Here is a 26,817-nt window from a genome sequence, read left to right on the forward strand (position 1 = left end):
TAGTCTTTTGATATGCTCAACAAAAGTGAGTTTATGGTCTAAAGTGATTCCTAAGAACCGTATGCTGGGATGAACTGTTATTTGTTGGCGATTCAGTTGTAGCTCCGGATTGGGATGGAGTTTGCGTTGGCGGCAAAAATGGATGCAAAATGTTTTTTCTGGACAAAGTTGAAATCCATTAGTCTGAGCCCATGAACAGATCTTATTTATTGCCACTTGCAACTGTCTCTCAATAGTATTCATATTTTTAGCATGACACCAAATACTAAGATCGTCTACAAACAGTGCTTTATCAACAGTGTCTGGAATTTGTCCGGCAATGGAGTTTATTGCAATTATAAAAAGTGAAGCACTGAGTACAGAGCCTTGAGGAACTCCTTCTTCTTGGGAAAATACTTGGGACAGTGAGGTTTTGAATCGAACCTGGAATGTACGCTTGCGTAGGAAATTCTGTATGAAAATCGGGAGGTGACCCCGAAGTCCATGACGATGTAATTCACGGAGTATTCCATACTTCCACGTGGAATCATAGGCCTTACTGATGTCAAAGCAGACTAACACATGGTGTTCCGATCTGAGGAATGCATTACGGATGGAATTCTCTAGTCTGACTAGTATATCTAGTGTAGATCTGTTTTGTCGGACACCGTATTGTGCAGAATGTAGCAGATTGAGATTTTCAAGGTACCAGATCAGTCGGCGGTTCACCATCTTTTCGAGAATTTTGCAAATGCAACTGGTCAAGGCGATTGGGTCTATAATGAGTGGGATTTGTAGGGTCTTTACCTGGTTTAGGGAAGGCAAGGACCGTAGCGTTATGCCATTGATTAGGAAATTTATCTTCCAGGAAGAGTCTGTTGAATAGATGAAGAAGTAACTGTAATGATTCGGTACTTAGTTCCTGAATCATGGAATAGTGAATGTTATCTGGTCCTACAGCACTGCGTCTAGATGTTGACAAAGCTCTATGTAATTCATGAATGGTAAAAGGTAAATTGTATTGTTCATCTCCTTTTGAAGAGAAGTTTAACTTTTGTTTTTCTAAACTTGTTTTTAATCTTCTGAAGGTCGGTGTATAACTTTCTATTGCTGATGTTTTTGCAAAGGTTTCACCTAGTATATTGGCAATTCCAGCAGGATCATTTACATTCTGCCCTCTCCATTCCATGATGGGTAGGGGTATCGGTTTGTATTTGCCACTCATTTTTCTGATTGCTTTCCAAATTTTATGTGTAGGCATTGCTTGATTAATAGTCGAAGTGAAGCGGATCCAAGCAGCCTTTTTATTGCAACGTCTAACATATCTCGCTCTTGCTCTAGCACGCTTGTATTGAATGAGATTGGTTGTAGTTGGACTCCGGCGAAAAGAATTCCAAGCTTTGCTTTGCATTTTTTTAGCCACAAGGCATTCATCACTCCACCAGGTTTTTGGATGAATCGGCAATTTTGATGAGGATTTCGGTACGGTTTGTTCTGCTGCATGTAATATCATTTTGGTGACATAGTCAACTGCTTCGTCAGTTGTGGAATTTTGGATTATTTCGGGATCAAGCTTGGTTAATTTTTTATAGGACTGCCAATCTGCTTTATCAGTAAGCCAGTGCGGAATTTTAGTAGGATGATGAGGGGGCTTATTAAGTAATTCAATTATTATGGGGAAATGATCGCTATGCAGCGGATCGTTGTTTACCGTCCACTTTAGAATAGGATATAAGGTTGCAGAACAGATAGACAAATCTATTGCAGTGCTTGTTCCTGAAGGAAGGTGAACGTATGTAGGTGAACCGTCATTTAGAAGAAGGAGGTTGTTATTGTCAAGACACTGTTCAATTAGTTTTCCTCTTTGGTCGATGTTGTTGTTACCCCAAAGAGTGTGATGACCATTTAAGTCTCCCAGAATGAGGAAAGGTGTTGGGAGTTGAGCTATAAGATTGTTGAGATCATTTTGCTGGAAGGTATAGCTTGGTGGAATGTATAAGGAGCAGATTGTCATATGGATGTCAGCAGCTATACGGACTGCTATTGCCTCGAGGGGAGAGTTCAGTGAGACCTGTTTGGTAGGAATATGTGGGTTTGTTAAAATAGCTACGCCACCATGTGCGATATTCTGATTGGTTCTGTCTTTTCTAATAATGTTATAATGAGACAGTTTTGGTGTATTTTGGGGTTTTAAATAAGTTTCTTGAAGGCAGATACATATTGGCGGGTAGGGATCAGATTACCATCTTTTCTCGTGGAGATTCTCTTGACATGAATAACTCCTTGTTCTTTCAGTTCTTCTAGAATTTCTTCTTCAGTTACATCTAGTAAGTCCCAGTTTGAGATCACTCCTTTAGAGGTGTTTAGTGATCTGTGGAGTGTTACAGTTACTGGGAGACCTGCAAAGAAATTTGTTTTCAGAAGTCGCTCAGAATGTTTGGTATTAGATGTCTCAATGAGAATATCTCCTGATCTGAGTCTTTTTACGGATTTCGGAGATCCTGCTTTACTTTCCAATTCCTTTTGAATTCTAAAGGGAGAGAGTTTGCCAACTGCATTCTCACCAGTTGAATGGATGATTAGATAGGTTGGAATTGGATATGTCTCTGGCTCAGTTTTTTGGCGCTTTGCCGTTCCTGCTGTGGAACTGTCTTTCTTTTTTGATATCTGGGTTGCGTCTGGAAGCCCAGATAAGTCTGAGTTTGATTTACTCATGGTATGCTCTTTTTGGCCCCGGGAGATTGTCTTTTTCTCCCAGGTTACCAGCCCCGCCACGTGGAGGCAAGAGCGGTGCCGCCTAGTGACCCAAGCGAAGAAAAGGGTTAGTAATAACTAAAAATAGAAAGAGGGATTAAAGAAAGGTGGCTTTCCTTTCTAGGTTATAGTATTTGAATATATCTATTTAATTATAATCTTCAGGAGTTATCGGACTTTCGAAACTCAGGAGAAACGTATTTATAATTAAGCGTACTAGATAATCACTCTGGAAAGGTGCTGTGGTCACTAATATCGCTTGGCACTCGGGGCCGCATATATGTACTATTTCAGTACATGTACTGTAATAGTGAAACGGTGTGGCATCCTGAAGAGATACCGTTTAGCATATATCTGCCAGTTACCTACTAATTTCTAATTATGTAAAACTTTTCTAAATGTAAGTCGGATCGTTAGTTTTAAATTTAAAATTCAGTTATTAAGGCTAGTGAGCCTATTTAATTGTAAAACTACCCAGAAAGTAAGTACAATGGTTAATATTTTAAACTTTAAATTTAACATATATAAAAATTGAATCCCTTAAGGCTAGTGAGTCTATTGTCAAAAACTATTCAGAAAGCAAATTTGATGGTTAATATTGTAAAATTAAAAAATTAAAAAAAAATCTAATTCTTAAAGCTAGTAAATCCAGGAATATAAAACTATTCAGAACTTTAGTTTGATAGTAAATTGTATAAAAAAAAAATAATAAAAAATGGAGTTCTTAAAGCTAGTAAGTCTATTATTATAAAACTAATCAGAAAGTTAGTTTTATAGTGAATATTTTAAATTTTAGATTTTAATAAAAATTGAGTTCTTAATGCTAGTGAGGCTATTATAGTAAATACTGTTCAGAACATAAAATTGATGGTTAATATTTTAAAATTGCAAAAAATTGAGCTCTTAAGGCTAGTGAGCCTATTATGTTGGTCATTTCAAAATTAAGAGTAGGCATAAAAAATTTTTCGATACACAAAGAGACAAAGATAACTCCAAATTGCGAATACCTACCTAATCCAGCGCCGTTACTAATATGGACGGAAACTTGCAAACCCGGATTCCCTGAGCACCAACTGAATTTTCTACAATCATATTCTATTTGCTATCCTTCCCCTTAAATCTTTTCAACCCTCTGAGTTATTAGTGCAATATGGGCAGGAGTGTCTATTGCTGTCCTAAGTACTTACCTAACTTCACCTACCACTAGCTGTATAGCCAGACATGGAATACGGGTGGAAACTAGCCACACTTAGAAATGTCAATATAAAAAAAAAAAAAAAAAAATATATATATATATATATATATATATAATAATAAAGATGCAATGAAATTACTGAAAGTCTTAGTAAGCAAGAATGAGAAATTAAAATTTATAAAAAAATATATATAAAACTGGGTTATGGATTCAGGGTAGTATGGTAAATGTAGAAAAAACTGGCAACCATAATGAAAAATAGACAAAAAGGTAATTATCAGTGTATTTGTGTATTTGGTAGGGAAGGTGAGCTATCAGGTGTAATAACCATGGAAGAATTGAGAGAACCTGTATGCTAAAAAACAAATTACCTGCTCACATGCTCAAATATTTCTTCCCTATTATCAGACTGTTCTTCACAATTAATAGAGAAAGAAGCATGGAAAACTTAACACATCATTATTCAAGGTGGTAAATCCAGCATGTTTGAAGCTGTTGGTGATCACTTTTTCATCAACTTGATGCCATGTTGAAACACATAAATACATTGCCACCTGCAGAATATCGATTTCACATTGGATTTTGCTTTCAAGACAGCACAATTTTGTTTAATAGCCTTCTTCGGTAGTTTTTCTTAAACATCGGATTACATCTTGATCACGGTGTACTTTAATTACACCTTGATCAAGGTACAACTCATACTGCAATCTAAGTCTCTGATCCATTCTTTGTAGATTTGTGATGTCATCCATGCCTTTTGGTTTGCTTGATACATAGTTGGTAAGGCCTTCAAACCTTTAAAGCATTGAGGCTTCTGGGCTTTCCCCAATGATTAAAAGAGGAAGCTTCTCTGTGCCAGACATGTTTGCTCCTAGGAGAACGGTAATCCATTGTTTGGTTTTTTTTCCGCCACTACATTTCTCACCTTTAAATTAAGTGTCTTATCCAGTAGCAATTTAAAAAAGAGTCCAGTTTCATCAGCATTGAAGATGTCATTTTGGTCGTATGTCAGCAAAACATTTTACGGCTGCACTTCTGCCACACACTTTTTGAAAGACAGGCCATGATAAGTCTTAAATTTCTGGAACCATCCATCTTTCAAATTCTTCAGTATCCATTTGATATGCAAATTATTCAGCCTTAGCTTTTAAAAGATTACCATCTATGGGAAAGTTTTTAGCATGCATCATCATAAGCCATTCCAAAAGTACCTTTTCAAGATATAGATACTTCACCTTTCATGCTCGAATCCTACCCAGTGCAGCAGGTTTCTCTAAACTTTCAATCTTTTTGAATAGTAAACAGAGTACTCTTAGGAATGGCGAACTGTTTGGCGATGTCAGTCTTAGAATGTACACCATTATCTACAGCTTGCAAAATCCAAATTTCATCTGTGGTTGGCAAAACTATCTGCTTTCTTGAAGCCATACCAATAAACATGCACTCTAATTAATGAAATTAACTTCTAGCCGATGTTCATTTCATTACCGCACTGCGAGAAACAAGCATGGGAAATCTTCAAATGATTTCTCATGGTCAGGCTGCAAGCTCTTCAATATATTTGAAGAATTCTGTCATTTTTAAATGCAAATATTATAATAAAAAAGTAAAACTCCTGATTAAGAGGCAGAAATTTATGGTCCATTATAGAGAAATCCTTTTATTTTCAATGTCATTATACTGAATGTAAAATAGCATTAGGTTAATGAGAAATTGGCTGGGACCAACCACAGGACGTTAACATGTTAGAACATTAAAAAGAGGGGCGCTATAAAGAGCTTTGACTGTATAACTATATGATAAAAGCATTGGAAACCAAGGCAGCATGAAACTTAAATGGCAAAGGGATATAGACAGTACCATGGAAAGCATAATATAAAATAGAAAAAATTAATTTGATCAGTATAAAAGCTGCAGGCATGCAAATAAGTTACTTATGGTCTTGGTTGTCTGACCATCAAAATACTGCTTGTCAATTACAGATCCAGCAGCTATCTGATGAGTTTGGATTCATGGCTGACAAATCTTCCTTTTTCATTTTTTGTACGGTTGGATTATTTTACTGCGATTTTGCTCTTTAGTTCATGGCTTACTTCAATGATTCGTAGTCCTGACTAGTTGTAGCTGAATAAGTTTATTTTTTCATTTAACCACAAATATTTTTATTATTTTCAATATTTAAGCCTATGGTTAAAATAATGAAAAATGCTAAAAATCCTCATTGTTTTGTCTGTAATGTCTTTTTTCTCTTCTTTTTTTTTTTTTAATAATGGAACAGCAAATAATTTATTCAGAATAGGAAATTTATGAAAACAAAATAAATAAATATGTTGAAAACCAGCAATTAGACAAAACTGTTAAAACAGTATAATCTGTCAATATTTTTTGCCAATGCATTCAAATTGCAATGCAGAATATAACATGAGGCTAGAAAGAATAATGTTCTTAAACAGTTACTATATTTCCACTGGGAAAAATTTCAAATAAACTGAATCCACTGTTGCTAGAAAATGAAAGACAAGAACACTGCCTGATGAGGGAGTAACATAACAGTATAATTCTTTTCTGTACTTATCTATATGAAGTAGTTTAAAAACAGCTTTACACTTCTTAAAATAGTCATATACCTATTACATTATCATCACATACTAACCCAATCAAATCCAATTTAAATATTCAATTCAATGTCTTTACCTTTACAAAAGAATAAAATATTAGGCACGTCTTAATGAGGGCTGTTCAATTAAGAATGATTGTGACATTTCATAAATAACCACATTGCTTTACTATTTCTAGCTGAGCTGCCGAATTTAAGACCAAACCAAGCTGCATCACGTAGAAACTGCACAGTCAAGTCATGTGCATAGTGTAACCTTGGCAGTTCGTCAAGTTTATGCCTGTTCAGTTTCACCTACATAGCAATGCACATGACATGCAAGGAACAGTATGCTGCTCTCAAATTTTGTCTCCATCTCAAGAAAACATCAACTGAAACACAGGAAATGTTAAAAGAGGCTTATGGTGAATCAATGCTTCCATATAGTACAGATCACAGGTGGTTTAGAAAGTTTAAAGATGGACATGATTCAATCACAAAATCAGCACTCCTAGAGCTCCAACAATTGCTATTACCACAGAAACCATATAAACTGCTTCTGTAGTTGTGACAGAAAATCATTGTACAACGGGCAGAGATATTGAGAATATCAGTAGGAAGCACACACAGTATTCTCAATGACCATTTGTAGTTGTGACAGAAAATCATTGTACAACGGGCAGAGATATTGAGAATATCAGTAGACAGCACACACAGTATTCTCAATGACCATTTGTATATGACACATATTCATGCACACTGGGTTCAAAGACTACTCAAACCTGAGCAACAGCAAGTTCGTGTGAAAGTTTGTCAGGAGCTGCAATGGATGGTTACTGAAGGATGCTGCAGTTCTGCACAAGGTGATAACAGCAGATGAGACATGGCTTCATCATTTTGACCTAGAGAGTAGAGCAACAAAGTTCTAAGTCTATGTCATCACCAACACCAGAAAAAAAGCAGAAGTTGTGGCTTCTGCAGTAAAGGTTATGGTTATCTTTTTTTGACATTAAAAAAAAAAAAAGGAGTTAGGGGTCATATGACTGTTGGGGACTTTACTACAGAACTGCACACACACATTTTGTGGATCACATTCACTGCAAATGATCACAAATACATGCAGGTGGGTGGATGCCGCATCACAAAAACGTGAGACCTCACACTGCTCATGCTATCATCGAGTAGTTAGCCAGCATTATGTGAAATGTGTTCATCTGCCCTACAGCCCTAACTTTGCATCCTGCATGTTCTTTTTTTTTTATTTCCCAAGTTAAAAAGGTAGCTGTGAGAAAAATGCTTCCAGTCATCAGAAAAAGTTGTACAGACATCAGAGGTAGAACCTATTTTTTGACACAAAATAGATTCCACCACGTTTTTGAAGAATGGCAGAAACGTTGGTGTAAGTGCATTTCATCAAATGGGAACTACTTTGAAAAGACCCATCAAAATATAGATGATTAAGGTATGTTGTAAAAAAAAAAATTACGATTATTCTTTATTGAAAAGCCCTCGTAGATTTCAATTATATTCCTCCCCATTTCCTGTAGATTTCAATTATATTTCTTCCCATTTCTAATAATGAATTTATCTCACCAAAACTCTTTTCCACAATCCATGCATGATAAACACTGGCATCTTCGACACTGCTGCTGGTAGTGTTTCTCCACTTGGTTCTTCTTTATGGATTGCCCACATGCATCACAGATGAAAAACACCATGGTTTATTTAATCTATAAAAAATAAAATACAAAATTTTAATACACACCTCTCTAACCTTTTATGGTGAGCAGGTAACTATAAAAAAAAGGAATTCAAGTGCATGCATAAGCATTTTATTTATCATTCAATATATTAATAATGTTAAAAAATGAAATGCATCTAAAAATAATATTCTTATCAAAGTGCTAAAGGTAGTTCTTTTAATTCTAATATTCCTACAGAACTTTTTTTATGTGAACCAAAATTATTTTGCTTTTTAAAATCCGAATAAAATGTGGCATTGAATTTTATCAGCTAGCGTTAGTGTACGATGGTGCATATTACGTCAGATTCACTTAAACACAAAAAACTAAAAACACAAATTCAGTCTAAGAGAAGCATTTTTTGAAACCGATATTTCTGAATAGATACTGATAACAAGAAATTTAACTGGATGACCAGAATTTTAATTTAATGTTTGTTTTCAATTTAATGACTTCTAATAAAACTGCAATGTCAATAAAACACTGGTATCTTAAAAAGAAATTTTATATTTACACATAGGGTGTTAGAAAAAACATGCAAAATTATGACATAAAATGATGCTCAGCAGCAAATAGAGTAAACAGCACTGCTCTATAATGCCCTGTTGTGAACAAAGAAATGGACATCAACATCCATGATGTTACAGATATAGCAATGGACAAGTGTGCAAGAGGAAAAGAAATTATGACAAAGGAATAAAATAATGAGCTTAATTGTAAGATAATTTAACAAAGCACACATAACAGGGTAAACTCCCCCCTAAAAATTTTTTTCATGATACATTAACACATTAAAATTACACTGCAGTAAATACATCATACTAAAAGGTGCGTGGCACACAAGACATTTCCATTCCCCCATTTGCTTACAGGAGCACAGACATCAACCATACAGTATATGGCATGCCTCAACACATCAAAGTACAGTCCAGAAGTGGTCAGCCTTAAGTCTAAGGGTCACATATGATAACCTTTGATAATCTTTACACTCACCTTCAAGAACGTATACGTGAATTTCACTTAATAAAATTTATGCGCACAATCTAAATTTACTCTCAGATTGGGTAATTTCAAAACCATGATTAACAGCTTTGTTTTAACCAAAAGCATAGTATACACCAGTGGTCTCCAAAGTGGGATGAGTGCACCCCTAGGGGTGTGAAAGATGATCCATGGGGTGCGGCAAGATAATCCGCAATAATTCAATATTTACTATGAAAACTTTAGTTTTTCAAAACATAATTGAAAATAAAAATTATAAATAAATGCTTTTTTTATACTTCAACATGCAGATTTGTTTGATTGCGTGGCTTTATTTTTTTTTATGTGAACCCCAAACACGAGAGGTATTAGAACCTATAGTACTTAGTATCGTGCTTGGGTTGGAGGTTGAGAAGACAAAAGAAGATATTTATTGATACTGGACTTGAACTTCTGTACATTGTGATTTTCAAGAAATATGTATGAAGGAAGGTTGTTCCAGAAAACGGCAGTTAAATGAATAAATGAGGAAGATGAAAAGTTGGTTCTGTGGGTTTGAAGTTGGACAGTAAATGGATGTTGGCTGGTGGCGGCACGTGTTAGGACTGTTTTGAAAGAGAGAGCGGGAATTATAGAAGCCAATTCAGAAGAACAGTGCCCATGGAAGTATCTGTAGAAGAGGCATGCAGCATAAACAGTACGTCTATGAGAAAGCGAATGGAGAGACTCTGTTAGAGATGAATCATTAATTAACCTAACTGCCTTCTTCTGATTTGATCATACCATTGAATCATGCACATTCAAGTACATGCATTTTGTACTTGAACTTCAATTTAATTTTGTCTTGTATTTTTTTTTCATTTGTGATCTTTTAAAATTTTGTGATTTTAGATATAATGCCTTTTTTATTCCAGGGTGCGTGTAGTCCTTCAAGTAAAATGAGGGTGCACAACCAAAAACGTTTGGAAAACACTAGTATGCACATAGAAACCAGTGCAATGCACCAGGGTCCCATCAAACAAAAGTGGGAAGGCACTCTAAACACCCTGATATTCTTACATAAAACCAACAAAAGAGGATAGACAAAAAGCAGAGCCATTTGTTGTGCTTTTTGAAGCCCTGCTCCTTAACCAAGCCCAAACTTCCTTTTTATTTCTAGAAAAAGTTTTTGATCTTTCTGAATTCTGTTTGAGTACACCAATTAAGGGATTGCAATATTTATTAAATGCAATTTTTTAATGAAATAAAAAAAAAGAAGATAAAAGAAAAATAAGATAAAAGAGCATAAAAGAAATAAAAGGGAAGTTTACGCATTATTGTTGAAGAAACAAAACTTTTAATTCTAATGAAAATGAAAAAAAAATGTTGCAATCATAAAAAATAAACATAAAACTATTAGCTACTTCTACTTTCAAGTTCACAAAACCATTATTCCCATGAAGATTCAAGCTTATGCATGTACACATTAATGTTTTATCAATTATATGGAGTAATGATTGAAACAAAAAATCACTTTATATCAATAATAATTATCAAAACAAAAACATATTTTGTACAATAATTAAACAAAAAATAAAGAGCACCTAATTTCTGTAGTAGATGCATTAAGATGATTGATAAACACTTGTTTACAATACACTGAAACCGGCACACTGATGCAGCAGGCAAAAATAATTATACAAATGATCACACAGGACCACATGTGCAATTGATAGTAAAAAAATAATTGTTCACAAGTTGAAAAAAATACTATTCTGAGGCAACAAAAGAAGTTCAGATCACATCAAGAACATCTCCCCATGATTTGATGCTGTCATCAAACTCATTATTCACAGCAAGCAGAAGTCCCTTTCAATTAATTTACAGTAGACTTTTGAAATAACGTCACCTTTGGGGATTCAAGGTGCAGTTATTTCAATTTTTCCATTATCTAGAAAGTTTTATTTATAATGTATTTAATGCAGAACTAATGAGGCCAAATAAGAAATAGAGAATGCAATTTCATTTACTACACATAAAAAAACATGAACATGTTGACAATTCAATGTTATATTCGCCATTAATACACTTCTGGTTATGCCCTGTTCTATTTTCTTTATAATATCAAGTTTGGTTTGGCGTCCTCCCCATTCCGGGTGGAATGGGGAGGACAGTGGGAAGAATCCCCATTCCGGGTGGAATGGGAATTCTTGCACTGCTTCTATTGGAATGAGCAGCAGCCTGGAAAATAAGATGCAGGGTATTTCAGAGACTGCTGGGAGTCAATGGGGTACAAGTAAACACATGGGTTGTTGTGTTAGGGTAGCTAAGAAAAAGAACAGGTGCATGTATACTTGTGTGTACACCAATGCTAGGAGTTTGGTAAATAAATTTGATGAATTTGAGGTATTGCTGAAAGCATCAAAGGCGGATATTGTTGGGATATCAGAGACATGGTGTCACAGAGATATAAGTAATGCAGAACTGGAATTTGGGGAGTACAACGTCTACAGAAAGGATATACAGGATAGGAAGGGAGGAGGGGTTATTAGTTAAGAAACACATAAAATCCAAGGAAGTGAAGCCAGTCGACATTGCTGGACAGTGCAGTGTCGAGTCAGTTTGGTGTGACATAAGCATTGGAGATCAAAATGGAGAGTAGGAGTGTGCTATAGGCCTAATGACTATATGGCAAAAAAGAAAAATGCATGGGATACATATAAATTAACATGTGACACAGAAGCCTAAGATAAATATAAGTTGATCTGTAACCAAGTTACAAAGGATGTTAGGCAGGCGAAGGCAGATTACGAGAAATCTTTGACAAGGGATGCAAAGAAAAACAGCAAGGAGTTCTTTACTTATGTAAACTCTAGAAGGAAGGGGATGAATTAGATTGGTCCACTTGATATCGATGGTTCAACTGTTCATGATCCTGCTCAGGTAGCTAACAAACTAAATCAATATTTTGCATCTACATTCACACATGAGGAGTTATTCAGGAAGGGGAATGCCATAGATGAAGTAAACACTGGCAGTGAGCTAGATGATCTTGTAATAATTGAGAGTACAGTGGAGGAGAAATTGTTGAAGATAAATACAAGAAAGGCACCTGGGGTGGATGGGATCTATCCAGTTATATTAAAGGAGGCAGCAAAGGAAGTAAGCAATCCGTTAGACATAATTATGAGAGCTTCCTTGGACTCAGGGGAGGTACCCACAGACTGGAGATGGCAAATTGTTGTTATGGATAAAGGGATGGTTGAGTGGCAGAAGACAGAGAGCGGTAATTAATGGACACTGCTCATCGTGAACTAATGTTATTAGTGGAGTCCCTCAGGGTTCAGTGTTGGGTCCACTGTTGTTTTCTGTATTTATAAATAATATTGACGATGGTATATCAAGCTAAATATCCAAGTTTGCAGACGATACAAAGGTTGGCAGGGTTGTTAAGGACACTACTGACGCTATGCTGCTGCAACAGGATCTGGAAAGGTTGAGCAGATGGGCTGAGAGGTGGCAAACGAAGTTTAACATTGACAAACGTCAAGTACTACATATGGGAAACAGCAACTCCAGAGCAACGCATCAACTCTATGGTACTACACTGACAGTGGTAGAGAATGAAAAGGACCTGGGATAATTGTGCAGGCAGATATGAAGTTCTCTGAACAGTGCAGACGGGCTGCAAGAGTAGCTCATGGTGTTTTTTTTTTTTTTTTGGTAGTTATTGGCGCATTGGCTTCTGTGGCCACAGTGCACCTCCCAAGGTTTTTTGCAGTACTTTTATCCAAGCCCGAGGCGGGATTCGGCTAGCCCAGTCGGCAGCTCATGGTGTCTTATCAATGATATACAGGAATTTTTCTAGCACGGATAGGGAGGTGATTATTCCCTTGTATAAGGCAATGGTCAGGCCGCACCTTGAGTACTGTATACCGGTCTGGAGGCTTCATTTCAAGAAGGATGTAGAGCTGCTGGAACGAGTACAGAGAAGGGCAACAAGGTTAGTGAACGGAACGAAGGGTTGCTCTAGTAGTAGTAGTAGTAGTGGCATGTAATGCAAGAAAGCAAGTGTATGAGCTTATGCAGCATCAGCAAAAAAAAAAAAAAAATCACACCATTCCCTCCAAATGCCTGTCCAGTTCCTCCTTAAATTTATTCAACCTATCAACTTCCACAACGACAGATGGAAGTTTGTTCTGGCAATTAACCACCCGCTGGCTAAAGGCAAATTTCCGCACATCTATTCTACATCTGTCTTTTCTTAATTTGAATTTATGCCACCTTACGTTCGTACGATAAGGGGGCATAAAACTTAAGCCTTTCTTCTCTTATGAAGAAAGGCTTAAATTTTGCAAAATACAGTGTCTGGAGACTAGGCACCGGTGAGGTGATCTGATAGAGGTGTACGAAGCCTTGAATGGTTTCAGCATGCTCAATGCTGATGGGATACTGCCTCTTGCTCAGAATAATCACCTGAGAGGGCATAAATTCAAATTGAGGAAAGACAGATGTAGGATAGATGTGCGGAAATTTGCCATTAGCCAGCGGGTAGTTGGTTGGTGGAACAGACTTCCATCCCTTGTTGTGGAAGTTGATAGCCTAAATAAATTTAAGGTTCAGCTGGACAGGTATTTCGAACGAACGGAGGGGTGAAGTGGAAGGGTTTTTTTTTTTTTTTTTTTGGCTGATGCTGCATAAGCTTGCTTTCTTGCATCATATGCCTCTACTAATGCTAATGCTGAGTAGAAATTTTATAGGCTTTTTTCACTCCCTGGCTGGGTTTGAGTCTCAGACGTAGATGGCAAGATTCCCCCCCCCCCCAGAAATAGGTTTTTCATCCAGCAAAACAGGCAAATTGACCAGAGAATACATGCAATTTACAGACAATACACATGGGCATATGAATTAACATACTGGGTGACCATAGTTTGGATTATATCAAGTTTGTCACTAAGCTTTAATGTTGATTTTCTATTCTTCTATGTATGAGGTTTACTAACTTTAGGAGCCATAGTGAGGGGTTTTTAATTTAAAATAAATGTAAAACAGCAGTATAATCCATGTTAACAGTACAGAATTCACTTTGAAAATGGCAAACGTAAACAAAAAGAGTAATCACGTGACACCGTTTTCTTTTTTCGGCACTGCAAGACATCTGCGCTGTATGTATACATCTGATCTCAATGTGCCATTATTTCAACAGTCTACTGCATTAGTCCTTTTCAATTAATGATGGAAAAGACCTAATAATCAAGAGGACCTCATTAGTCACTTATAAAAGGGAAAGAGTTTTGTTTTTAAGACAAAAAAGAATGGCTGCTCACAGAAAACTTATTCTTGAGAGAATGCAACATTCAAGAAGCATACATGCATTTACTCAAAAACATTCTACAATAAAAGAAAAGACCTTTGTGGAAGGAACAAAATTAGCCTTCAAGCAGCCCAGTGTACAGATCAACCAGCCTATCTTTTTAGTAATAGGGCAACAAGCAAACCAGTACACAATGATTTCACTATTTACAGAGATCAACTGATCAAGATCAAAAAGAAGCCACCTCCAGGGTCAGTAGGAGATCAGGATGGATTACCACTCTTTATTTTGCAACTATGCAGCATCTACACTGTGGATATCCTGGTGCATATTTTAATCAAATCGTGACTAGCATGAATCCCTCAGAACACAAAGTGCGTGTTCCAAATTTCTGAGGCCAATACCAACATGTAAGCATTGTTTGTTATTTGGTTTTTAGGAGCATTAGCAACTAAGGCCATATTGCTCTGGGGATATGCGGTGGTCATTCCCTGACCTTTCCACATCCTCCGTATTTGGTGGTGACGGGCTCGAACCCCAGTCTAATCAAGAAGTGTGTGCTACGCACTACTGCTCCTTCCCACCTGGCTAGGGAGACGCCCGCACATGTAAGCATTTGAAGGGGCTAAAGGACTTCAGGTCTATTACCATCAGCTGTGAGTTAAAGAAACACTGAGAAGGCCATTCAACCTATGTTAACCTAACTTTGTTTCAACCAGAGGCCTCCACACAGAGCAAAGTGGAGGAGAAATTGTGAAGTTAAACATAAGAAAAGCACCTGGGGTGGATGGGATCTATCCAGTTATATTAAAGGAGGCGGCAAAGCAACTAAGCAAACCCTTGGCCATAATTATGAGAGCATCCTTGGACTCAGGGGAGGTTCCCACGGACTGGAGATGTGCAAATGTATCCCCAATTCACAAAGGGGGATCGAAGGGTGACATGAGTAATTACAGACCAGTTAGTTTAACTTCTGTTCCAGGTAAAATAATAGAGTCACTGGTTAAAGATGCATTGCAGGATCATCTAGACAAGATTGCTGCAATAATTCAGACACAGCATGGGTTTGTTAAGGGAAAGTCTTGTCTGACAAATTTGATAGGATATTATGATGTGGTTACAAAGGAACTGGATGCAAAAAATAATTTTGATATCATCTATTTGGATTTCAGAAAAGCTTTTGACACTGCTGCGCATGAAAGACTATTGTACAAATTAGAGCAGAATGATATTAAGGGTAAGTTGCTACAATGGATAAAAGGATGGTTAAGTGGGAGAAGACAGAGGGTGGTATGGTCAATGGGTGCTGCTCTTCGTGGACTAATGTTATTAGTGGAGTCCCACAGGGTTCGGTGTTGGGTCCACTGTTGTTTTGTATATTTATCAATGATACTGATGAAGGTATATCAGGCTTAATGTCAAAGTTTGCAGATGATACAAAGGTTGGCAGGGTTGTTCATGACAGTAACGGCAGTCTCTAAATAGGCCTACAAGGCTGGGACAATTCATATTGAACAATTAGACTTTACACCAGCCGGTATTCAAATAAACAAATTCCAATACTGCAACTAAAACACTTTATTTACAATAAAATAAAATATATAATAGTCTAAAACTGATGTGATTTAATTTACAATAAAATACAAAAATATAAAATATGATGATAAAAGCGATAAAAACAATTAATAAAATACCGTAACAACTGGAGCTTTCAGAGATAGCGATCCCCTTTCTCAACAGCATATTTCTGCTGTGTGGCACATCCTTAAATAGTACATCCTTAAATAGTGCCGTGGATCTGCTATTTAAGGATGTGCCACACAGCAGAAATATGCTGTTGAGAAAGGGGATCGCTATCTCCAAAAGCTCCAGTTGTTACGGTATTTTATTAATTGTTTTTATCGCTTTTATCATCATATTTTATATTTTTGTATTTTATTGTAAATTAAATCACATCAGTTTTAGACTATTATATATTTTATTTTATTTCATTTTATACGCTTGCATTTTATTTTATTGTAAATAAAGTGTTTTAGTTGCAGTATTGGAATTTATTTATTTGAATACCGGCTGGTGTAAAGTCTAATTGTTCAATAGTAATGGCAGTGTGCTACTGCAACAGGATCTAGATAATTTGGGTAGATGGGCTAAGAAGTGGGAACTGAAGTTTAACCTTGACAAATACAAAATACTGCATAATGGTAGAAGTAACCCCAGAGAAACGTACCAACTGTGTGGTACTACACTTAAGGTGGTAGAAAATGAAAAAGACCTGGGAGTAATTGTGCAGTCAGATATGAAGTTTTCTGAGCAATGCAGACAGGCTGCCAGGGCAGGTCATAGGGTTTTGTCAATGATATATAGAAATTTTGCTAGCAGGGAAAAGGAGGTGATTATCCCTCTGTATAAGGCAATGGTCAGGCCACGCCTTGAGTACTGCGTACAGGTCTGGAGGCCTCATTTTAGGAAGGATGTAGATTTACTTGAGCGTGTACAGAAAAGGGCAACAAGATTGGTGAGGGGAATGAAGGGATCCTCTTACCAAGAGAGGCTTAAGTTCTGCAAATTGCAGTAGCTGGAGACTAGGCATCTGTGTGGTGATCTGATTGAGGTATATAAGGCCTTGAATGGGTTGAGCACGCTGAATTCTGATGGGATCCTTCCACTTGTTCAGATTACGAACGTAAGGGGGCATAAATTCAAATTAAGAAAAGACAGATGTAGAATAGATGTGCGGAAATTTGCCTTTAGCCAGCGGGTGGTTAATTGCTGGAACAAACTTCCATCTGTCATTGTGGAATTGATAGGTTGAATAAATTTAAGGAGGAACTGGACAGGCATTTGGAGGGAATGGTGTGATTTTTTTTTTTTTTTTTGGCTGATGCTGCATAAGCTCATACACATGCTGCTACTACTACTACTACTACATTGTAATTATAGTCAGGTCTACCAGTACCAACCTGCTTGACACACAAAAGTAAAGGGAGCCCGCAGTGACTGGTACAACTTGATGTTATTTTTTTAAACACAGAGCTGCCTATGACCATGTCAGTATTGACATGACATATAGACATGTATATTACCTTACAAGGTATGGCTATTAAATATTGAGACTGTTGCAATAAAATGAATACAATGAAATATTCTGTACCTTACAAGTTATCCCCTTCAAAATACAGTGAACCTTCTCTAAGACGACCACCTTTGCTTCCACATATTTGGTCTTTTATAGAGGTGGTTGCCTTGCAGAAATATATAAAATAAGATATATCATGATATAATGAAAAGTTTAACAGAACAATACAAATAAGTCTTATTTTAAAAACATTTTATTTGAAACTAAATTTTTTTACATAATTAAAGCTTAAAACTAAACAATGTTATTTAATTATAAAAATCTTAAAACTAAACATAATATAAAATATATATGTTTATTTTTTTAAAGATTGTCTGGATGATTTTGTTTCTTGTTGAATTATTTCCTTTACTAAAATAGTTTCAAAATTATATAATAATTGTAACATTTTATCATAACCTAAATCAAGTCCTAAAACAGTATTTAAACTTTCTTCTATTGGAATTTTAATTTCTACTACATCCAATTCATCATTTGTATTCATATTTTCACATAAATTGTCATTGCTATCAACATTCTTAATACATTCACAAGTGACTGAATCTTCTGCAAGTTCCATATTGATGTTTACATTTATCTGTTGTCCAATTTGAGCAATTTCTTTATGTACTTCCATAAAATTGGTTCTAAAATCAACTTCCATGTTGGTATAACAATTAATTCACAGATGCACCTTCACCACACAGTCTTCAAAACAATGTAATTTCTGTTACAAAATTTACTAAACCATTCATTGATAGCAGAAAATGTCTTCTTTTACGGCTTTTGCAAAATTCACATCTTTTTTTTGTAGTATTGGACTGCTTACTGGAATTCCTCTAGCACAAGCGCCATCAAACTAGGCAAGCATTAACTTATGAATTTCTTAATATGGTTGTTATGTTTCTTGCTAAATATTTTTATTTGCACTCAGAATCCACTTTTCTTTAATATCATATTATGAAACACCTGTATAGTATGTTCACTAATGCCATTCTAGGACAAGTTTAGGTATTCAACGTTTGCTGGTGAAATTTTATTAACTAATTCTTCAACATTTTGTGCCATTCCATATTTGCTACTAATGTAGTTAAAATATGTCGGCAATAGAACAATTTAAATGACTGAATGATACCAATGATACCTTGGTCCAGTGGTTGACAAACACCAGATGTATCAGCAGGAAGAAATAATAAATTGATATTACTTAAATTCAAATTTTTGAGATGACATGGAGCATTATCTAATAATAGTAAGAGCTTCCTATTTTCTTTTTCGATTTTTGGTCCAAATTATGAAGCTATTCAGAAAAAATAGCACCTGTCATCCATGCTTTTTTATTGATGTAACAATCAATGTTTGTGGATGCCACATTCATGTTTTTAAAACAACTTGTTCTAAAAGCAGTATTAATTATCAATTGTTGTTCTTTTTTGTCTCGAAAATTTGAACACAGTAAAATTGTCACTCTTTGTTTTTCTTTTTTATTACCGAAAGAATTACAGCCTTTAAACACTAACGATTTACTTGGTAAAGCATGATAAAAGAGGCCAGTTTCATCTACATCAAAGATGTCTTTGGGTTCATACTGTTGTGTTAAAAATGGCAAATACAAAATCTATTGTACCACCACATCACTTTAATTCACAGATGCACCTTCACCACACATTCTTCAAAACAATGTAATTTCTGTTACAAAATTTACTAAGCCATTCATTGATAGCAGAAAATGTGTCTTCTTTTACGGCTTTTGCAAAATTCAAATTTTTTGCTTGTAGTATTGGACTGCTTACTGGAATTCCTCTAGCACAAGCAACATCAAAACCAGGCAAGCATTAACTTATGAATTTCTTGATATGGTTGTTATGTTTCTTGCTGAAGATTTTTATTTGCACTCAGAATCCACTTTTCTTTAATATTATTTTTTTTTTTGTAAATTTTTTTGAATTTGTATTTTATCACAATTATACTTTTCTGCTAACCATTTTTGCGATAAACCATTTGCTGCATCTTCTATAACTTTCATTAGTGTTTCTAAATGTAAAATTTTCAAATAGCTTTTTTCTGCCATCACATCTATATTCGAAGATGGATAAATCAGAAATAAATGAATGAAATACCTCTTTGGTAGCAGTATTTATACAGTTACTTCAGAAACTCTAGATTCATAGACATCTGTGAATAATACTGGCCGCCAAACAAGAGAATTAATGATCGTGGTCAGATCAGAGAGTGGTTGCCTTAGGGCAGCAGTTTCCAATGGTGGTTTGCAAAATCCTGGGGGGTTCGCAAAAGTGTTACAGGGGGTTTGCACTAAACATTCTGTAATGGCATCTGCTTAGATTTTCATAGGTATATTTTTGTAAACTACAAAATATAAATAATAATAAACAATAAAGCAAAATAAAATTAAATATAAAGTAAAGAATTGCCAATAAAAGAAATCACATCTCCCACAATTCCTTATAATTTGTTCACTATCTTACAGTATATTGTGTTAAATAAATGCCTTCCATACTAAATTTTTTTTCATTCTCAAAAAACACTTTTATGTATAGGTACTTAATAATAATTTTTATTATTACACAATATCACTTATAAAAACGTGGTACTGTAAGTATTTTATAATAAAAATTCAGAACTATTATACGATTTCAGAGAATACAGGCTTAGTGGTTTGCGATAAAAATATTATGTTCAAAGGGGTTCGCGATAAAAATATTACGCTGAAAGGGGTTCACGAGTCAAAAAAGGTTGGGAACCGCTGCCTTAGAGAATAGTTTTAATACACAGGACCCTTATTTAAAACTGTTCAAAGAAATATTGTTTGTTTTATTAAGGTGGTCTCATTCAGAAAATTATAGAGGTTTCACTATTGTCTTCGGCTTGCACACACTGTTCCATATGTTTCTTCCAAGCACAGAAACATTTTTGGAAGTCATTTTCTGTAAGCCCTTTTAACACTTTGGTTGTTTTTTTCTGAATATCTTCAATGGACAGAAAAGGGGTTCCCTTAAGTACACTTTACAGTTAAGAGAAAAAAGTCACAATGGGCTAGGTCTGGTGAGAAGGGTGAATGTTCACTCACAGGGATTTATTTTTTTTGGCCAGAAACTGGCAAACAGTGAATATTGTGTGCTGGAGCATTGTCCTGATTGAGCACCCAACCATCCTTCCACAATTCATGTCTCTTCCTTTGAATTTCAAAACATCTTCACAAACTTGGTGTCTTCTCATTCTTTGATCTTCATTCAAAATTTTTGGCACCATCTTAGCACACACTTTTCTCATGCCTAAGTTTTCAGTTAAAATTTGTCTAACAGTTTCTTTGTCCATATCAAAGTTTGATGCAGCCATTCTAATGCTTAAATGACAATCACTTCTAATCAGTGTTCTTACCTGACTCACATTTTCATCAGTTTTCATGGATACCAGACAGCCTGGTCATTCATTGTCTTCCACATTCTCTCTTCCTTCTAAAAATCTTTCATGCTGTTGTGTCTGCCCGAGTTGGGCCTTGGCAACAACTAAATGTTTATATTGTAAATAGTGTAGATGATGTAATGTTAAAAGCCATACTCGTTTTGGTGCTACTCCAGGCCTTTTTTGGACTTGGCACTATTATCACTAAACTTAATTAAGTTGTGATAAATTGCTATAATTTAAGCATTAAGTGCCATGTTTGCCTAAAAATAGGTAGTGGTACTACTACTATGGGTAACTATGCCACTTTATTTTTATTTTTATTATCTTTTTTTTCTTTCTTTTTTTTTAAATTTCATTTATTTATTTATTTTTTTTGTGGGCTTCCAGGTCTGGGCAACCTGGGAGCAGGATTGCTGGCACCCACCGGTATTGCACTACCTCCAGTGGGTGCAGGATTTTGTGCACATAAGCACATATAGGACAGTAGACCAAGGCCGGTTTCATCTTGCCTGGGGACGGGCACCAGATGGCAGCTGCCCAGGTGTTCGCTGCTCCCTGGTGGCAAAGTGGCCTAGAGTTTCTACACCAACACAGAGAACAAAGGTGGAGATGGGCTACTGCCTTAGAGCCACCATGATACACGCAAGCACATACCATAAAAGCCATTAAAAATATTAGCAAGGCTCGACTACACAAGTTGTCTGTCCAACATGTCTGGTCATTAAAATATGTGAGCTCTTTACACAGTCTCTTCCCCATAAACTTGACGTCACAACTTATTATCAGTTGGTGTTTTCTTTAGTTTTGTTAAAAATTTGAGGTTAATTCATTGTTCGATTCTTTTTTTTGTCATTTTTACAGCAAACTGCAAAAACACAAGGTAATGAAAATCCGTCTCGTTGCAAAGCAAATGGGTGTGTTGGAATGTGACTTGGCAGACAACTAGGGAAAGATTAAAGGTCAACGATTGTGCTCTGTTTCACAGGTGGTACGTGGCATGTAGTGGCTGCATGCGTAGTCTTGTTATTTAATAGCCACACCTCGTATGTAGGGTAGCTCCTGAACATAAGTTCAACTTTGCTGTTGTAGTCTGATGATACAAAACTCTGCAGAACAGGCAGAAGTATGTGTGTTGTTGTTGTGTTGTTTCTGGTCATTTTGTTACCAGGAAGGCAATCACTGGAAAGGTTACTCAGCATCCATCTACAACGGAGGTGGGCACAACTAAGCCAGAACTGAGACGACTAACTATTTCTGCTGGCCCATAAGCCACTATAAAAGAGTGGTACCTCACAGGTAGTCCCGGCACTACCAACAAGGAGAGGCAGGCAAGTTTTACTCATAATAATGGAAAAATGTCAGTATTGCTTGCTTCAGTATATATCTTGAATAATTATTTCAATATTACAAGTAATGCACCACAAATTTTGGAAGCAATTCTTAAACCTAGCTGCCTACTGGATACTCATCAAAAATTTCAATATAGATATCTGGTCACCAGAGGAGTACTGCAGAGAGGCATTTTTCTGCAATACTCTTCCCTGCAGCTCTTGAACTCTTCCTTGCATCACAACTGGACTTTCTATCTTATGTGGATGAGATAAAGCTTTATATGATATCAACTGATCCTAATCAAGCATCTGCCATCAATTAACTGCCAATCAGAAAACACAACTAGAAAGATATCTAGCATCCACCAGTTTTCATTGCACGAAATCAGCTCAAATGAGTTCTAAGTTGTTCTTTGACCTTTTATAAACAAAATGCCAAAGAACAACAGAAATTTATATCACAGGTTAAAAAAAAAAGTCACCATGCATAAGTATTTAGTCCTAAATGGGATGATGAGCTCATTTCATCAGCATCTCAACATCACCAGAATGAAAACATATGCAGCAATGCAAAGGCTATGCCAACAGCTCACAGGAACATACGACCATCAGCTTATTATCCAATATTATTATTATTAGCCATATGGTGCAAGGAAGCCTGAGGCTTATGCTGCATCAGCCAAAAAAAATTTAATTACCCTGAGAGAGAGAGAGAGAGAGAGAGAGAGAGCGTGTGTGTGTGTGTATGTGTGTCAGAAGTAGAAGGGAATCACCAAGAAAAAGAAGAATGACGATATCCAACTCAGAACCATGGGTATGCTAAGCCCATACTCACCAAATGTGAGTGCAATGCTGCATTATCTAACATACACCTTTATATGCCTCCATCATCTAGTGATCAGAACCAAAACCACTTCAATTAATTTCTTGGTTTAGAGTACTGATTCCTTACATGGCTAAACAGAGTAACTGGGGAACAAACACCATTTCTAGATTGTGTACTCAAATACAGAAATTATGCCTTGAAAACAACAGATTGCAGCTCAAAATATCCAAACACTGTGAAACTTATAACCAGAGGCATCGATGCCCCAGAAACGACAATACTGTCAGGATATCCACGATAGCTTAATTCATCTAGGTAACATGTTTCTAGGAATCGCAATTGAGCTTGAAAAGAGGCTAGTGATTAGATCTCCTAGACAAGTTCTGTGAACCAAAATCACATAGATGGGAAAAACTGCAGAAAACCTTCATATTAATGCAGCTGTGAGATCTACTACCTCGCAGAAAGGACACAACAGATCCAGCTACTGAAGAAGATCAAGGTTCCCTCCTGGCTCACACTGCATGTGCCTGTCAGCACTTAGTCTATCCAAATTTGTGAACATTTATTTATCAGTATATGTCAGTTAATTATGTGATTTGAGTTCACTGATGTATTGTATGTTTTAGGGGATTGTATATAATGTAAATAATTAATTGTAAAACATTGTCCTCTGGCAGAATAGTCATGTATGGGGTGCATACCATATTTATTGGTTCAATAAACTGATTTTAATAATAAAATTTCTATAATTACAGAAGATATCTTATTTTCTGAGCAAACCTCACTTTCTAGAAATGCTAGCAATGTGAAGAAATATAAAGAATTGCAGGTTATGAGCATGCTGTCAAAGGCTTACTGTTGTGAGCAGGAAATTCCACTCATTTATAAAGCACATGCCAACGGTTCAGCAAAAGTTTCAAACATAGTCAAAAATACAATTAATGGCCTATACCATTTTGAGCTCAAGGCTCACAACAGTAAACTGAAACGAAATGTATCTCACACATGTAAGATAGTCTGCTGAACCTCATCATGCATAACAAAACTACCTGGTTCCATTATGTGAAATATGTCATTAACAACAATTACATATATGAAATATGTCATTAACAACAATTACATATATGAAATATGTAATTAACAACTTACCTTAGCCAGCAAGTTGTTAATTACAGAAATCATGTGATTCTCCTGCTTTTCATGGGCAAGATTAGCCACTCATTGATAATTAACAATAGAGAACTAAAAAGTTTCTCTATCTCCTTGTTCTTAGCATTGGACTGACATAAAGCATTCCCTAAACACCAAGCAACTTGATGAGATTTCACACAATGGCCTGCAATGTTTGAAAATAACATTAATGTAGGAACTTTCATCCAATTATATGAAGTTCGGTGGACTATCTTGTCCCTTTTGTGTATTTTTTCAGTCCCCCCCACCAGATTGCTGAAAGGCCTATGTGATCTTTAACAACCACACCAAATCAGCCATCAGGCTCCATGGCACCCTAGGGTGTCATGAGTTTTTAGAAAATCATGGTGCAAAATGCAGCAAATTTTTGAATTTTTGGAGTATTTACAAAGTCTGAAATGATTAGCCCGAATGATTTTTTTTCCTGAGATCTCAAGAAAAAAATTATTTGATCATTTTGGCTGCTTATTACTTTTGCTGCTCTCCCTGTACTCTTGCTTCTTTGGTGCAGTGTGTTTAATAAAATCACCTTTTCCTTTATTTGATACTTTAATAATATTGCACTTACACAAAAAAAAAAAAAAAGTATGTGTTCTCATTTCCCAGGAATACTTTTAAATAATGGTATCATACATGCTAATTTCACTTTCCAAATTACAAAAATATAGTAAAGTGGACAAAACCAATTTAATGGCTATTATTTATTTATTATTCAAAATGTTTTTATAAATATTTCCACAGTAAAAGCATGTTATATTTCTTATTCTGATTTCCTTTTTTACTTTTTATGTCTATGGCTGCATGAGGGCACTAAATATGCCACGGTTTTATTAAGTATTGTGATTGGTGAATGCTTCAATAGATGAGTCACAAAGTCAAGCCATGCATCTTGCTTAACTCTCTGCTGACACACAATGTGCCAAATGCATAAGTAATAATGAACTATTGTTTGTTTTAAATACAGTATATGAATTTTTATTTTTATTTCTTTTTAACTTCTGGTCATTGCGGCAGAAAAAAAAAAGCCCTGGATAAAAAAGCTAAACATAAAAAAGGCACTTCCAGGTGCCTTTTTTATGTTTAGCTTCAACAATTTCTCTTCCACTTTCCTCTCAGTTAATCAAAAAATCATTTAGCTCCCTGTTAGAGTTTCATAAACTTCTGGATCCCCTTCCCTAAACAATTTCTAATGTGAATATAGATGCAAAATGCCTATTCAGTTTGTCAACAACCTGAGCAGGATCACCAACAGTTAAAACATCAATATGTATGTTACTTCTTTACATAAGTAATGACTTATTTCCTGTTTTTCTTATCATTCTTTGCCAAAGACTTATTGTAATCTGTCTTAGCTTGAAGGGGCTGCCTCACTTTATTGCAGACTAGTTTACAGTATATCAACCATGGGCTTCTGTATCAAATGATAATTTACATACATCTCATGAATTTTTCTCCTCTGCCGTGATTCTCATTAGTTCTCCTGACATCCATTTATAACAGCCTTGAACAGTATTTTTTAGTTGGTATACAAAACCTATTAGCTTCTACGATTATTTCCAGAAATAGTTCCCATTTAGAATTTCTGTTGATATCATCAGTTAGTCCCACCATACAGAATTTGAAACTGTCTGAGACCGATGTAGTCACCTCTATGAAAGCAAAAGATCTATGCTTTATATATGATGGTAGTTACATATTTAAGTAAATTCCACATCAATACACTGTGATCACTGAAACCTAGTGGTTCTTCTATTTGCAGATTCTTAATGCATGAAGAATCACTGCTGATAATCAGATCCAGAGTATCGTTATCTTCTTGCCTTTCTAACATGTTGCTGTAGAAACAATCATACAATAAATCCACCGATGCCTTGCTAGCAATAAGTGACCAACCCAAAATTCCAGTCAATATTTGAAAAGTTATTAAATCCCTCATTCAAAAACATTCTGATTTACTGGCCCACTATTTCTCTGTACAGCTGTTTAGTATACTCATCACTGTCATTAGGCCTATATAGCACAATGCTACTGTCATTTTTGTTTTCCCAGTGCTATGTCATACCAATCTGAGTCAACATTGCACTGGCCACCCACGTTGACTGGACACATTGCCACAGAATTAATATGCTTCTTAACCAAGAGCTTACCCCATCTCCTCCTGTCCTGTCTGTTCTTCCTGTACAAATTGTACTCCCCATATTCAAATTCTACATCCCTTATGTATGAGTGACACCATTTCTCCAATATTCCTACAATGTCTGCATTTGATGCTACTATTAATCACTACTTCAAATTTATCAAATTTATTTATCATGTGCCTAGCATTTGTGTGCATGCAAGTATAGATGTACCTGTTCTTGGGTATTGTCCTTGAGTGGCATGAAG

General features: G+C 35.8%; 1 protein-coding gene across 1 annotated transcript in view; it reads right to left on the bottom strand.

Moving 5' to 3' along the window:
* Positions 1 to 26,817, bottom strand: part of LOC150085406 (cell growth-regulating nucleolar protein) — a 90,361-nt gene that overhangs the window by 61,714 nt on the left and 1,830 nt on the right. Inside the window, exons 2-3 of the mRNA XM_090374554.1 lie at positions 17,692 to 17,782; positions 8,118 to 8,254 (exon numbers count right to left, since the gene is read on the bottom strand). Of these exons, the coding sequence (XP_090230680.1) occupies positions 8,118 to 8,242 (125 nt within the window). The 5' untranslated portion in view covers positions 8,243 to 8,254; positions 17,692 to 17,782. The remainder of the gene's footprint in view (positions 1 to 8,117; positions 8,255 to 17,691; positions 17,783 to 26,817) is intronic.

This window comes from Mastigoproctus giganteus, chromosome 5, assembly GCF_048544385.1.
Source record: "Mastigoproctus giganteus isolate SK-2022 chromosome 5, ASM4854438v1, whole genome shotgun sequence".
NCBI lineage: Eukaryota > Metazoa > Arthropoda > Arachnida > Uropygi > Thelyphonidae > Mastigoproctus > Mastigoproctus giganteus.